Raw genomic sequence first — 12,948 nt, 5'->3', positions numbered from 1 at the left:
GCTTCAGATAAATTCAGCTCAGCTGTGCTGGGGATGGTCATGACACCTAGGCAGCCTGCTATTCTTTCACCTGCAGGAATCTGGGGGTTGTCGTTAACCTGATTGCTTTCAGGTGGGGGCCTATGTAGCCCCCCCCCGTACCACCTGCATGCAGTTAAGAAACCACCCCAAATCACCCTCAGGTGCTGCCTGTGAAACCAGCTGCAAGTGGTAAATGCTGATTGGACCTAAAGCCCTGTTCCTGCTGGCTGTGGTAGTAGTGGTCCTAGCGCTGCAGCCTGGCTGTCCCCGTGCTGTGTGCTCCCTTCCAGCAGGCTGGTAAGAGCTGTTCTGTCTGGTATTTGGGGGCAGCAAGGGGGATTCAGCCTTCAGAGACACCCCGTCCTCCAGAGCCGGGGGTAAGGGCAGGTGGCAGGGTGGTTTCAGGGGGCCTGCTCTGGGACCATGAACTGCCCCTGCTCACAGCATTTTAGGGTGGCTGCTGCTGCACTGGCTCGCTGGGATGAGACCTTCCTTCTCTGTGTTTTGGGGGTTTCTCAGTGCTGGGAAGTCTTAGGCCTTTCCCTTTTATTGCCACGGAGAGCAGGATGAAGGCTGCTCTTCAGGCTGGAAGTGGCAATTGTCCCTGGAGCTGAAGGCTTTGTTGTGTTGTGCAGCTGGGGGAGCACAGTTCTGGGCTGGGGGGCAGCCTTGCCCCTGCATCCAGCACAGCTGCTCTCTCCCAGCTGCTCCCTGGACCCTCCTGCACAGGCTGGATGCAGGGGAAGCTGCTCAGAATCATGTATTTTGGGCCTTAAAATCTACCTAGGAACTTCAAAAAGGCTGGAATTTAAATAGTGTAGAAGAGAAGGAAATAAAGGGCAGTCAAACATTACAGCTCATCAGTGTAGGACCTGAGGAAGCTAGGCACTAAAATCATCACAGAAGTACAGCCTGTTACAGTCAAAGGTTCTATTTTCTACAAGATTAAATTTTTTTCCTATATAGTCCCCTGAAATAATTATCCATAGGTTAATCTTGTGCCACAACTGACACAGGTCTGACTGTATTTAGGGGTGTGCAGGAATGGCTTTTTATCATGAAGCAGGAGAGAGAGAGAGGAAATGGTCAGAATATATTTAATATGTACAGAAAGGAAATTTCAACACTATAGTATAAAAAAAAAGTTCCTTTAGTATCAATTTTTATTTTTAAAAAAAACCATTTCCCAGCAAGAAAGCTCCTCTCTGCAAGTATGTGCCCTGGCAGAGAAAGGGCAGCTGCCCACAATCAAAACTCACCTTGGATGGCAGTGTCTTGGACGGTTTTCTCCAGATGCCTTTTCCTGAACTAGAAATGTGGGTTGGTAGTGAATCCAATAATGCTATCGCTCCGGATCGCTGCTGTCCCTTTGGCTTTTTACCGAAAAACCATCTTCAGGTAGGGCCCTTCATCCCCGCTGCTCCTGGGACTGGTGTCGCTGTAAGTTGTAAATATTTGGATCTGCTCCTGGTACCGGGGCGAGAGTGGCAGCGCGTTAAAGCTCCAAAGAAAAGGTCCCTGTGCGAGGGGGCAGAAATATTTCAGTGTGGCATCAGCGGAGCAAGGGAGCAGCACGGGGGCCGGCCGCAGTTCCCCGCACGGAGAGGCAGCGCAGCCGGGCTGGGATCGCCCGCGCTGCCGGGGCCGGCGCTGCTCTGGCCCGGCTGGCAGCGAGGGAGGGAAGGCGCTCTTCGGCTCGGGGCTGAGGGCCCGGAGCCGGCAGGACAGGGGGCGGGCAGCCCCCAGAGTTCTCTCCCCGCCCCGCAGCCCCTCTCCCTCTCTGTGCCGCACCTTGGAGCCGGCCAGGGACAAAGCCTGAGTGCCCCGGCTCGGCTCGCCCTGTCCCACCTCCGAGGCGCGCCTCCTGCCTGTGCCCACAAAACACCCGCGCGGGCTGTGTTGTTCCTGTTTTAAAGCACCTTCTCGGACTGTTGGGTTTTATGTTACGGTGCGCCTTGTGGTTTGGGACATCTTAGAACTCAGGTGTGCCCATGGCCGCTCACAGAAGGATGCGCGTTTGCTTCCGACCTTGCCGCACAAAAATAACCGCACGTTTCTTCCTAAATGAACACGCGGAGCAGCTGTTCGCCTTCACCGAAATTAGTGACGCTGTGTGAGCAGCCGGCACAGGAATAGGTGTCCCCTCCTCCACCCCGCCGGCTTCTCCGGCAGGGACCGCGGGGCGAGGGGTCCCGGGCCCGCTGCCAGCGCCGGCCCTGCCGGGACAGCGCTCGGGGTGAGCCCGCTCCGCTCCAGGCGCGCCTCGTTCGGCCCGAGCTCCGCGGGGATCCCCGGCAGCCCCTCCGCGGGGCCCGGCGCCGGAGGGGGGGAATCCCTTCCTCCCTCCTCCCCGCCCGGCTGCGTACGCCCCGTCCCTCGGCGTGGGCGCTCCATCAGCTCCGCCGGCATCTCCCCTCCTCCTCCTCCTCCCCGCACACCCACACACTTTCCCCGTCCCTCCTCCCCACCACTCCGCAGCAGAGTGCTTTTGCAGCCGGCGCGGCTCCTGAGGAAGGAGGTGTGCGGCTTTTTTCCCCTCTCCTTTTTATTTTTAATATTTTTTTTTTCTTTTCTCCGGAGCGGACCTTTCGGAGGAGCAGCTGCAGCAGCCGCGGCCACGCCGGGACCGAGCAGGGAGAATGGCCGGGGGGCTTCTCCCGGGTCTGCTTTTCATCTTGCGTGAGTACCTGGGTGGCGAGTCGCGACACGGAGCCCTGTCGCGACCAGGCAGCCGCTGGCACTGACGGACCGGCGCTGACACTGCACCGGTCTCGCATCACCGCCGCCGGCTGCCACATCGCCTCCACCTGCTCAGTCGCGACAGGAGCACCCCGTCGCGATAGAGTAGCTCGCTCCAGCGGGCTGGGGGTGGCGGGGGGTGTTGGGGTGAGCGGCAGAGGCTCGGGCTGCCGGCGCTCAGCCCCGCTGTGCCCGCAGACGCCGCGGCTCGCCTAGCCGCCGAGCAAGAAGTTGAAAACCTCTCCGGGCTCTCCCCTAACCCCGAGAAGGACATCTTCGTGGTGCGGGAAAACCGGACGACGTGTCTCATGGCCGAATTCGCCGCCAAGTTCATCGTCCCCTACGACGTGTGGGCCAGCAATTATGTGGATGTGAGTGGGGCCCGGGGGTCCGGGGCTCCAGCAGGACCGGGGATGGCAGGGGGCACACACACGCTCCCACAGCTGCCGCTACTTTCGGAAAGTCCTTTATTCCCTCCGAGGATTTTCAGCCGGGGCAGGGGTGGGGGGACTCGGGGGTCGCCCCGCTGAGCCCCGCTCCCTTTTGCAGCTGATCACGGAGCAAGCCGATATCCCGCTGTCGCGGGGCGCCGAGATGAAGGGCAAGTGCGGCACGAACGAGTCGGAGCTGGAGCTCTCGTGGCTGGACCAAGCGTACACCCTCAAACTCTCCTTCCTCAAGGTACGGGCACGCCGGGAGCCGGGCCGGAGGCGCGGCGGCTCCGCGGGCTCCTCACCGGCCCTGTCTGTCTCGGCAGGAGGGGCACAACACGTCCCGGGGCCCCGAGGCGTTCTGGAAGCTCAGCCGGATCCAGTTCACGTACGACACCTCCGAGCGCACCTACTTCAAGGATGCCGTCAGCCGTAAGCGCCCGGGCTCGGGGGTTAAGGGAGATCCCGGCGGGCGCGGGGAGCGCTCAGCGGGCTGCTCCTCAATGGAGCTTAGGGAAAAAGAAAACCCCAAAGCCTCCCGACAAAGCCGGGACCTGCTGCCGCCTTTAAACCGCATGTTTAATATTTTCTTTCTCCGCTGTTTTTTTTTTCCCTTGTTTATAATCACCGCGGTTGGCGGAGGAGGGAGAGCCCAGCTCTGCCCGTTTGCTGCGCTGTCCTGTGGGACCCAGGGCCCGAGGGGTGGGACAGGGAGATACCTGGGCTGGAAAAGCTTGTCTCCTTTCCTGTGGGGAGATTGTTTCTGAGGTTAAACCTGATGATGGTTGAATACGTGGGAAAGCAGCAGTTCCCCGAGATACCTGAGATTGACATTAGTATCGTACCCCCACACACCTCCGCACCCAGCAGCCTCCTTTTTTCTCACTGGATTTCCATTCTTTTGGTTTTCATTTTGTTTTTGTTTCATTTCGGCTCAGAAATGTGTTCTCTTGAATTGGAAAATGAAATATTGTCACTTGCAAATAGTTCTCTCCGCAATTTTCCAACTCCAGCGAATAGGGTGTTTAGAGTTGTTGCCATAAGACATGCTGGTTTTGGGGCTGCGTTCCCACTGTTTGAGTCCCCAGAGCACGGAGCCGGCCGTGCCGCATCAGCCCCTGCCCGTGTGAAGCCCTGATTGCCTTTTTGTGCTGCCGAGGGGAACAAAGGGCTGCAGAAAGCGGGAGGTGGAAGATACCCCTCATCCCACCTGGCTCAGCCGCAGCCGGCCTTTGCTTGCAAAACAAGCTCGGTGTGATAGGGAAATATTTTCTCTAATTTATATTTGGGTGAAACGGCCCCGTTGTTTTCAGGAAGGGCTCTGTGGCCTGTCTTGCTCTGCAGGGTGGTCCCCGATGGCACTGCCCCGTCCCGCCTGGATTCAGAGCCCAAGTGCAGCCTCAGAAATGGGTGTTCCCCAAATGTGGGGAGCACAGCCCCAGGCCGGGCTGCACCCCGAGTGTCTGTGAGCGGGCACCATGTCACGGCAGGGACTCCAGGCGCTGCGGCAGGAGCAGAGCTGGCGGCAGCAGGGCCAGCTCTGCGCTTTGTGGGGCAGCTCCGTGTGCTGGAGCCGTGTTCCGCTTGCGGGAGCCCATCCCGCTGTGGGAGCTGCCCTGGCTGTGCGGGGTGTCCCCCAAAAGCCGGCTCCCATCCCGGGAGGAGCAGGCGCTGCTGCCGCATTGCGCCCCGGCCGCGTCCCGCCCGTTCGGTTCGTTGCCTCTGTTCCCCTCGGGGCCGGGTCTGACCCGTGTGTCCCCTGGGCAGCCGGGAAGCACACGGCCAGCTCGCACCGGCTCTCGGCCCTGGTGACCCCTGCCGGGCGGTCCTACGAGTGCCAGGCGCAGCAGACCATCTCGCTCGTCTCCAGCGACCACCAGAAGTCCGTGCAGCTCCTGCTGTCGGAAGTGAGGCTCCAGCCCTTCGATATCCCCGCGGATTTTGTCTTCAGTGAAGGTAAGGAGCAGGCAGAGGCACGTCCCGCATCCCCGAGGTGCTGATGGTGCCACGGCCTTTGGGGACGTTGCAATCTACTGAAGGAATTTGGGTCCCACCTTTTGCAGGGCCACCTTCCCCTCACTGCAGCCTGTTCCCAGTGCTCCCTGCACTCCCTCCAACCCATTCCTTACCTCTGTGGTCCCCCAAAAGGCTTTACAAATTCAGCCCCGCTGCCAAAACATGGGCCATCGTTGTATGTACGCTGTCTTCTGTAAGTACTCATAGAGTCAGATTGCCAGCAAGCCCCAGTGCAGCATCCCTGGGGAGCCCTGCCAAGCTGAGGTGTCTCCTCTGCAGCTCAAAAATGCTTCAGCACAGCCCCAGGGGCTCCTTAGGGCTGCTGCACGCTGGGGAAGCTGGGGGCTGCAGTGGCAGGGTTTGCTGGGGGTGCACGTTCCTGGCTCCAGTTTGATTAATGCCCATTGTGAGGGGCAAGGAAGCGAAACATGGACCTCAGTGAGGCTCCTGGAGCACCAAACACACGGAATGCCATTCTGCTTCTGGGGTTCCTCAACATCATGGTGGAGAAAAGAAAACCTGAGTTACAACGTGCTCTTTGTATCAAAGGGATGCACTGGAGCCTGCAGCAGTGCTGCCATGGGACAGGGTTCCTGCAGTCTCAGGTTCCTTTATCCCAAGAAGCCCATGGTGCTCCCCCTTGGCTTTCCCATCAGGCTGAATGAGGCAGTGTAGCCATTCCTGGATTAGGGCAGACCAGTCCCATTTCACAGGGCTGCCTTAGCACTAAAATCAGTTAAGCCCGTTATTGTAACCAGGTGCAAACAAAACGTGTAATGGCCAACTCTTTTAATAATGAGTTAGCAAATGGTGGTATTCAAGCCTAGCATTAAAACCGTGGAGCTTTATTATTTTGCATGTGGGAAATGTTTTGGAGCACAATGGAAGCCCAGCAGTGACTGCAGAGCCGAGTGCTTGCACTCACGACTCCAGTCCTCTCACCGACGTTGTAAATTGGTGCTGCTGCATGTGCTGGCAGAGCTCTGCCTGCCTGAATTACTCACAGCAAGGCCAGTGTAATACTGAGTAGGCTTTATCCGTGGGCAGGGTGTTTTTGTATCAAAGTAGTACCACATTTTTCATAGATTTACAGGGAGAAAAAAGTAGAACTTGATAGTTTGCTGTAATTTTTTTTGTTGCCGTAGCTTTACCCTCTTTTTCCTCCTGTGGGTCCAGGATTCCTGCACTCAGGGTTGGGCTGGGCAGACCTGGGGGGCTGAGAGCAGCGTGTTTCAAATATGCAAGGCTGTGTCTCTGTGATACCAAACCCGTGAAGTCCTAGAGCTCCCAGTTAAAACAACCAAACCTGGGGCTCACTGCCAGAGGAATCTACCTGCTGTTTTCATGATATGCTCATTCCTGTCAGGCAGCAAATTTGTTTCTATTTTGTTTTCTCTTTTGTTGCTGTAGTTTGGTGGGCTTTTCTTTTTTCCAGTACACAAAGACATGATGTTTCTTTAGCAGTCTTTAAACACATGGAGAGGATTCCTCCTCTGGAGGACAGCATGGCTTCTCTCTTTGTCAGGCTCAATGGGGTTTTCTGTAGTTGTTGCTCTCATTATTGAATTACACTCCTTTTTGTTGAATTCCACTGGAAGCTGAGCAGCAGAGAGCACCTGGAGGGGTGGTCAGAGGGGCTGGGAGGTGATTTATCAATGGAGCTCCATCCAGGGCACTGCTGCTCTCCCAGCGCCGCGTTCCCTCCAGCCTCGGCACACGCATGGCACAGCAGCATCCTTTGTGGGGTCTGAGAACCACTGCCAATCTCAAATTACAGTAATTAGCCTTCCCCTTTTTGCTTCATTAATTTCCCATTAGGTAAAATTCCTATTAATTATGAACAAGCTACAGAACATTTTAAAATATTTTGGAGGAGAGAAAGAGACCTGCTAGAGCGGAAGAATCACTAAGGCGCAGGAGGATCAGGCCCGTTTTCCACAAAGAAATGGGGAAAAGGATTCTTCATTAGTCCTGACACTGTCCTGGCAGGGATAGGTTAAACAGCTTGTAGGGAATGACTGGATTGTCTTTGGTTTTTTAGAATGCTTAAATTCATGTGCTAGAGTATTTTTTTTTTTTTGAGATACTGCTTCCAACCTTCACAAGTCCACATTTATTTATTTATTTAAATTTTTATTTTTCAATAGAGAAGCAGCAGAAATTTTTTTCAATCAGACTTTGCTAATTTATTTTTTTACAATAGGGGAAAATGTGTGTACATTTTTCAGCTTAGAAGATGAGTAAAATGAGAGCTGGATCAAGAGGGCGCGAAAAGATTTAAACTGATGGAAGAACCCCAGAGAAAGTGTCAGCTCTTTTGATTTTATATCTAAAAATTCGAATATAAAGCAATATGATGCAAAATAGTAATTCAAAGGGATACAACAGCTGATAAACAGGGACTGGGGTCCTGGGGTGGCTCAGAGGGAGCTGCAGCCTCCCACTTCAGCGCCACATTTTCTCAAGGGTCCTTTGCTCCAAGGTATGCAGCCACTTTTTAAAAAGCACCTGGTCCTTCTTTGTTTAATTTTTAAGTGTTTACTTACAAGCTCCCATCTCAAAATGCCAATCCCTTGTCATGCGGACACAGCTGGGCTGGTTTCCCCCTTGGGCCGATCCCTGCGCCGATGCTCGGGCGGGAGGGCGCTGCGCCTCCGGCCGGGCCGTTTGCCGTGTGCGCTCTGCGGGAGGATTCTGGAGGGGCAAATGGGCTCTTGGGTGGTTTCACAGCCCCTGCTGGAGCTGGGCGAGCGCTCACCATAGAAACCGTGGCACTACGTGAGCCTGGGAGGAGGAACGCACCTCAGCACCTCCTTCGTGTCCCTCTGGGTGGGTGTTGTGTGCGGGGAGCGGGGGTGGCACCGCCCGGCCACAGGGGTGACCCGGCTGCTCGGGGTGCAGCACAGCTCCCAGCACCGCCCCGGCTTCCTCTTATTGCCAGGGACCTGCTTGCTTCCCTTGCACTGAGGGTAACCCCAGGAACTGGGAAATGCTGAGGGCCTGGGACCTGGGGTAAAATTTGACAGAAAGGGCTGTTTTCCTGCAAGGGTCATTAATCTGAAATCGTAGCTGTTCCCAGTGCAGTGGTTCTCTGTTTGTCAAGCACCAACCTACCCATATTTGAGGGGGTTGAACATCCAAATTTGTCCAAACCCTTCTATCCTCCTGTTCCCCTTTGCCTGTTCCTGTGCTGATGGAGCAGGAATGGTACCTGCTGCCTGCCTCCCTGCTGTGTTGTGGACCTCAGTGATTTGCTTTGATATCTTGGGGTGAAAAATGCTCTATAAATGTTAAAGTACCCTTTTATAAGTGTGCAAGTATTTTTATTTGTCATAAAATTATGTGCATTAATATGAAATTAATGTTAAAATAGAGAATTCAGTCTCCTAACAGTCAGCACCCAGAGAGCCTCACTTCTGCTGCAGATGTGTTTGTGCTTTGCACTTCCCAGTGCCTCCATACTGTGTCCCCCCACTCCCCCTGCAGTCTCCAAAGAGCCCAGGCTTTGGTGGTCTGCTCCAAAAGGAGAAAATGGATGTTTCTGGTGAGGAGCAGGTGTGAGTAGGGCATTGTGGGTGCAGCTGGGTTTGGGGATGTGCTGCTGGTCACTGACAGCTTTGCTTGCTGCTTGTTTTTTTTTTTCCTTTCCCCTTCCTGTTGGCTTTCTTTTTTATTTTATTTTAATCCTCTTAAAAATAGTGTCAGGACAAAGAACTCTCTTCCTTGGTTGCTTGCAGGAGCTGACACCTGTTTGAGTCGTGACACAGACCCCTAAACACAGCCTGGCTTTCTATGGCCCATGGATCTCTGGCCACATCCTCTGGCGTGTTTTGTGCCCTGGCAAAATTTGATGGAATTCAAATGTTACAAGTGGGGGCTTTAGAGCTGGGTCTGCTTTCTGCACTGGTGCTTTTAGCTTTGCTTTCTCCACTGGCTGCAGCCCCCACATCCAGCCTGTTCTCCTGGAGCGTTCCTGTTTGGGGAAAGGTGCAAGGAAAAGCTGGCGTGTGTTTGAGCACGGGGCATCCTCTCAGCTGGGTTTCCAGCAGCTCCTTTCCATCGTCTCGTGGTTTCAGCTGAGCCCCTTCCCCAGCAGAGCCAGGGTCCAGCCGGAGTGCTGTGGTGCTGATTGGCAGCTCGGCACGGCCGTCTGCAGCCATGGGGGGGCACAGGAGCCCCTGGAGCTGGGGTCCTTCCACGGGAATGGTGCTGCTCTGAACCTGTGGGGAGTGGGCTCACAGCAGCCCTGGCCCCACAGCACTGCCCCTGAGCAGCTTTTCCTGCAGTCAGCTCAGCCTGGCCTTGTGTCCCTGGGAGCTGCTCAGGCCTTGGCCTCCTGAACTGGGAACGATTCCACAGAGCACTAGAAACCAATTCTGGGAGCTAAGGAACCATCAGCGTTTCTCCCCCCATTCTCCTCACTACAAACAAACAAAACCCCTGCATTGCAGCAATTGCTGAGTCGCCTGTGCCACAGTCCTGGTGATTAATCACTCCTCTAGTGAAACAGTGAGCAACTGGAACTGAAAAGGACATTCTTGTGTGTTAGACAACATTCCGCTTTTGCTTTTTTTGTTTTACCTCGTTTGCAGCTTGAAATGTTTTCTGATGCCGTTGCTGGCAGGAGGCTGCACTCCAGGACGTGGAGGAGCTCCTGGAGGTGCCAGCACCGCTGGAGATGGGTCCCTGCTGTCACCTCCTGCGTGGGCCCGGGGCTCTCTGGGTTTCTCCTGCTCTTTGCCACATGCTGTTAGATTTGTGGAGCATTTGCTCCTCGTGGTTATTGCAGAGCTCTGCAATCAGCTGCCCGGGGAACCCATCTGGACAGTCTTAAGCAAGGGGGGAAATTGTGGTGCCCTTTGTATTTGTTCATCTAACACACAGCTTTTCTATTTTCCCTTTTTTTTCCCCTTTAAAGTTGTCATTGTTTCCAGCACATTTCTAATACAATGAAGACAGAGAATTGCCCTTCCTGTATCACGTACCCTTTTCTCCCACCCCCCCCAGAACTGGCATTTTTCTCCTTTTTAGCCTGGCAGCCCCATCTCAGCAGCATGGGCCCTGCCTGTCTGTCAGCACAGAGAAGCAACAATCCTGTGGGGAAAGATGTGCACCCTGGTCCTGTCACCCTGGCCTACAGTAGACTCTGGAAGTGTAAGGGAGCTGAGCCAGGATTACCAGTGTACCATGTTCCTGACCTTAGTGGCCTTCCCAAGCTCAACAGAAAAGTATTTTCCAATTGTATCTCTATTTTCTAGTGGCTTATTAGGCTGTGGCAGAGACTCATCAGCCACAGACAAGCACTGGCAGGGCTCATGTTGCTTCTGCTGCTCCTTTGCTGTATTTGGTGGACAGTGTGGGGTGCTGGGGTGCTGTTTGATGCAGACACACACACACGTCTGTGCTCTGCCAGGGCTGGTTCTGTGTCTCTGGGGAGCTCACACAGAGGGCCAGTGGTGCTGTTCCACTCTGCCAGCCTGCAGGTAGAGGGGCAATCTCTGGGTGATGTGCAGGGTGAGTCTGGTGCACAATTAAAGCCTTCCTGATGCTGAGGCCTCTCCAGACTCTCTGCCTGGATAAACAAAGCAGCTCTTGGGGCACTTAGGAACCTCAGGCTTTGGCTGCCCCGTTCCCAACAAGGCATCCATGTGTGGCAGGGAGGGCTGGGCTTATGGGCATGGCAGTGTTTTTCCAGTGCGTGGGCTGCTTTGATAGATGTACCTCTCCCTGCATTGAGTGATTCCACTTTGCTCCAAGGCAATTGATTTTCTCCCCAGGGCTCTGCAGGCAGCTGCAGCCACTCCATCCTGCATGGAGCCGTGACTGGGGAGCCACAGCTCACAGCGTCTCAGCCACATCCCTCTTCCCCCTGTTCCCTGTTCCTTCCCTGCAGTCTCAGCCATGTCCCTTTCCCCTGTTCCTTGCCCTGCAGAGTCTCAGCCATGTCCCCTTTTCCCTCTTTCTCCTGTTCCTTGCCCTGCAGTCTCAGCCATGTCCCTTTCCCTGTTCCTTCCCTGCAGAGCACAAGTGCCCGGTGGACCAGCGGGAGCAGCTGGAGGAAACGCTGCCCCTGATCCTGGGGCTGATCCTGGGGCTGGTGATCGTGGTCACCCTGGGCATCTACCACATCCACCACAAGCTGACAGCCAGCCAGGTGCAGATCCCTCGGGACAGGTCTCAGTACAAACACATGGGCTAGGAGCAGCACCGAGACACGCGGGCACTGATCAGGTAGAAAAAGCAAAAGCACTTTTTCCTGTGGGTGAGGAAAGGTTCTGGGGGGCAAGGGATGGTATTCACAGCACCTCATCCTGGGCGTTTCATGGAGACACCCAGGCTAAGGCTTGGCTTTAGCACAGCCTCTGGAAGGACAGTCAGTGTCCCTAGGTGGTTTGAATACCTTCTTCAAGCAGCTGGGCTGATCATCTGGAAACAGAAATACTTCACATGTCAGAGTTTCACACTGGGAGCACAACTAGCTTTCTTGTTTTATTTACTTTTTCCCTTTTCCCCATCCCCAGAGATTCTTACCCCCCCTGCGTCACCTTTGGAGCATTCAGCCCTCCACGTTCCTGTCCATGCAGGAAGCAGGGCTGGGAGACACAGCCATTGCACAGGGCTCAATCAGGCCCTCTGGTGATGGGACTCAAACCACATCCCCAAGTTTGCACTCATGTTAAGGAAAGCATGGAGGCAAATGCAGGTGTGCTTTGGGAAAAAAAATAATAAATTCAGGGTCAGTAACTCCAGCAGAGCAGATCACAGCTGTGGAGCTGACCCCACACCTGAGACTGGGTGAAGAAAGTTTGTTTTTGCTTCTTGAGCCACATTTGAAGTCAACTTAGGAAAAAAAAAAGAAAAAACAGTATTGATACACAAATTATAAAGTGCCGTGCTACTGCAAGTCAACTGAGAAATGCTTCTGGCTGGGCATCCTGCACGTATTGTGATTGTGGTTGAGATGTTACATTGCTACCTGCAACTGATAACTTTCACAACAAAACAAAAAAAAAAAGAGAAAAAGAAAACAGTAATGTTAAAGTCACTATGCAGATTATTCAGGTATAATCTAATGTAACAGAAAAAGTATAAGGGAACCCTTGAAATCTATCCTTAAATGTAGACGATTTTTAAAATGAATTAAAACATGTACATACATAATGCTTGATTTGCCTTCTTAATTTGAAATGATGTAATGCTGTGTGCTCACTCCACAGTACCAATGGAACCAGAACACAAATCTGAGTGGATGGCACATGTAGGATTTATTCGAGCAGTGGTTGTGCTGCAAATGGCTTGGTGAGGACACCATGGTGGTTCAGTGTTCTCTGATTTGTTGGTTGTCCCTAATTTTCTTCTATCTTTTGGTTGTTTTTCCATTGTGTTGTGTGGGCAATGATGTGTTTTATTCTGGTACAGTCCAATTCCCACTGAGCCCTCTGACTCCCCTTGGCTCCAGTGTTACCTCAGCAGGAGTTAGGCCAGGCCTTGTGTCAATTTAGGGTGTGGAAAACACTACCTTGTTCTTAAACTGATATAATTCAAAGGCCTGATTGTTTTCTTTCAGCTTTAAACTCAATCAAAAATAGTAATTTCAATGTTGAGAAAAGGTAAGAGAAGAAACTTAACTGTTCTTTAATGCTGTCGTCTCCTCCAAAATGTATGGTGTTTTTGATGAAGGTGGATGCAGCATAAGCCTTCCTTTAGTCCTGCCTCATTCCTGGTCTCATTTCTGTGTTAT

At 53.7% G+C, this 12,948-nt stretch overlaps 1 protein-coding gene across 2 annotated transcripts; it reads left to right on the top strand.

Moving 5' to 3' along the window:
• Positions 1-299: 299 nt before the first annotated feature.
• LAMP5 (lysosomal associated membrane protein family member 5) lies at positions 300-12,235 on the top strand. 2 transcript variants are annotated; one of them, XM_005486823.4, is made up of 7 exons: positions 300-318; positions 2,602-2,700; positions 2,959-3,131; positions 3,310-3,441; positions 3,518-3,623; positions 4,959-5,147; positions 11,228-12,235. In XM_005486823.4, the coding sequence occupies exons 2-7, from the start codon at positions 2,661-2,663 to the stop codon at positions 11,404-11,406; spliced, it is 819 nt and encodes a 272-aa protein (XP_005486880.2). In that variant the 5' UTR covers positions 300-318; positions 2,602-2,660; the 3' UTR covers positions 11,407-12,235. The 2 variants fall into 2 exon arrangements, with proteins under 2 accessions (XP_005486880.2, XP_074392705.1); XM_074536604.1 differs by lacking the exon at positions 300-318 and adding an exon at positions 2,239-2,257.
• The last annotated feature ends 713 nt before the right edge of the window (positions 12,236-12,948 follow it).

The sequence above is a fragment of the Zonotrichia albicollis genome, chromosome 3 (genome assembly GCF_047830755.1).
Source record: "Zonotrichia albicollis isolate bZonAlb1 chromosome 3, bZonAlb1.hap1, whole genome shotgun sequence".
In the NCBI taxonomy this organism is placed as follows: Eukaryota; Metazoa; Chordata; class Aves; order Passeriformes; family Passerellidae; genus Zonotrichia; species Zonotrichia albicollis.
The sequence above is the reverse complement of the archived record's forward strand: the minus strand, read 5'-3'. Positions and strand labels throughout refer to the sequence as shown.

Bases quoted from the DNA above. Each gene is read 5' to 3' on its own strand.
- LAMP5 (XM_005486823.4), top strand. From the start codon at position 2,661: ATGGCCGGGGGGCTTCTCCCGGGTCTGCTTTTCATCTTGC. The intron at 3,442-3,517 runs GTACGGGCACGC...CTGTCTCGGCAG, and splicing joins TCAAACTCTCCTTCCTCAAG to GAGGGGCACAACACGTCCCG. The intron at 3,624-4,958 runs GTAAGCGCCCGG...TCCCCTGGGCAG, and splicing joins CTTCAAGGATGCCGTCAGCC to CCGGGAAGCACACGGCCAGC.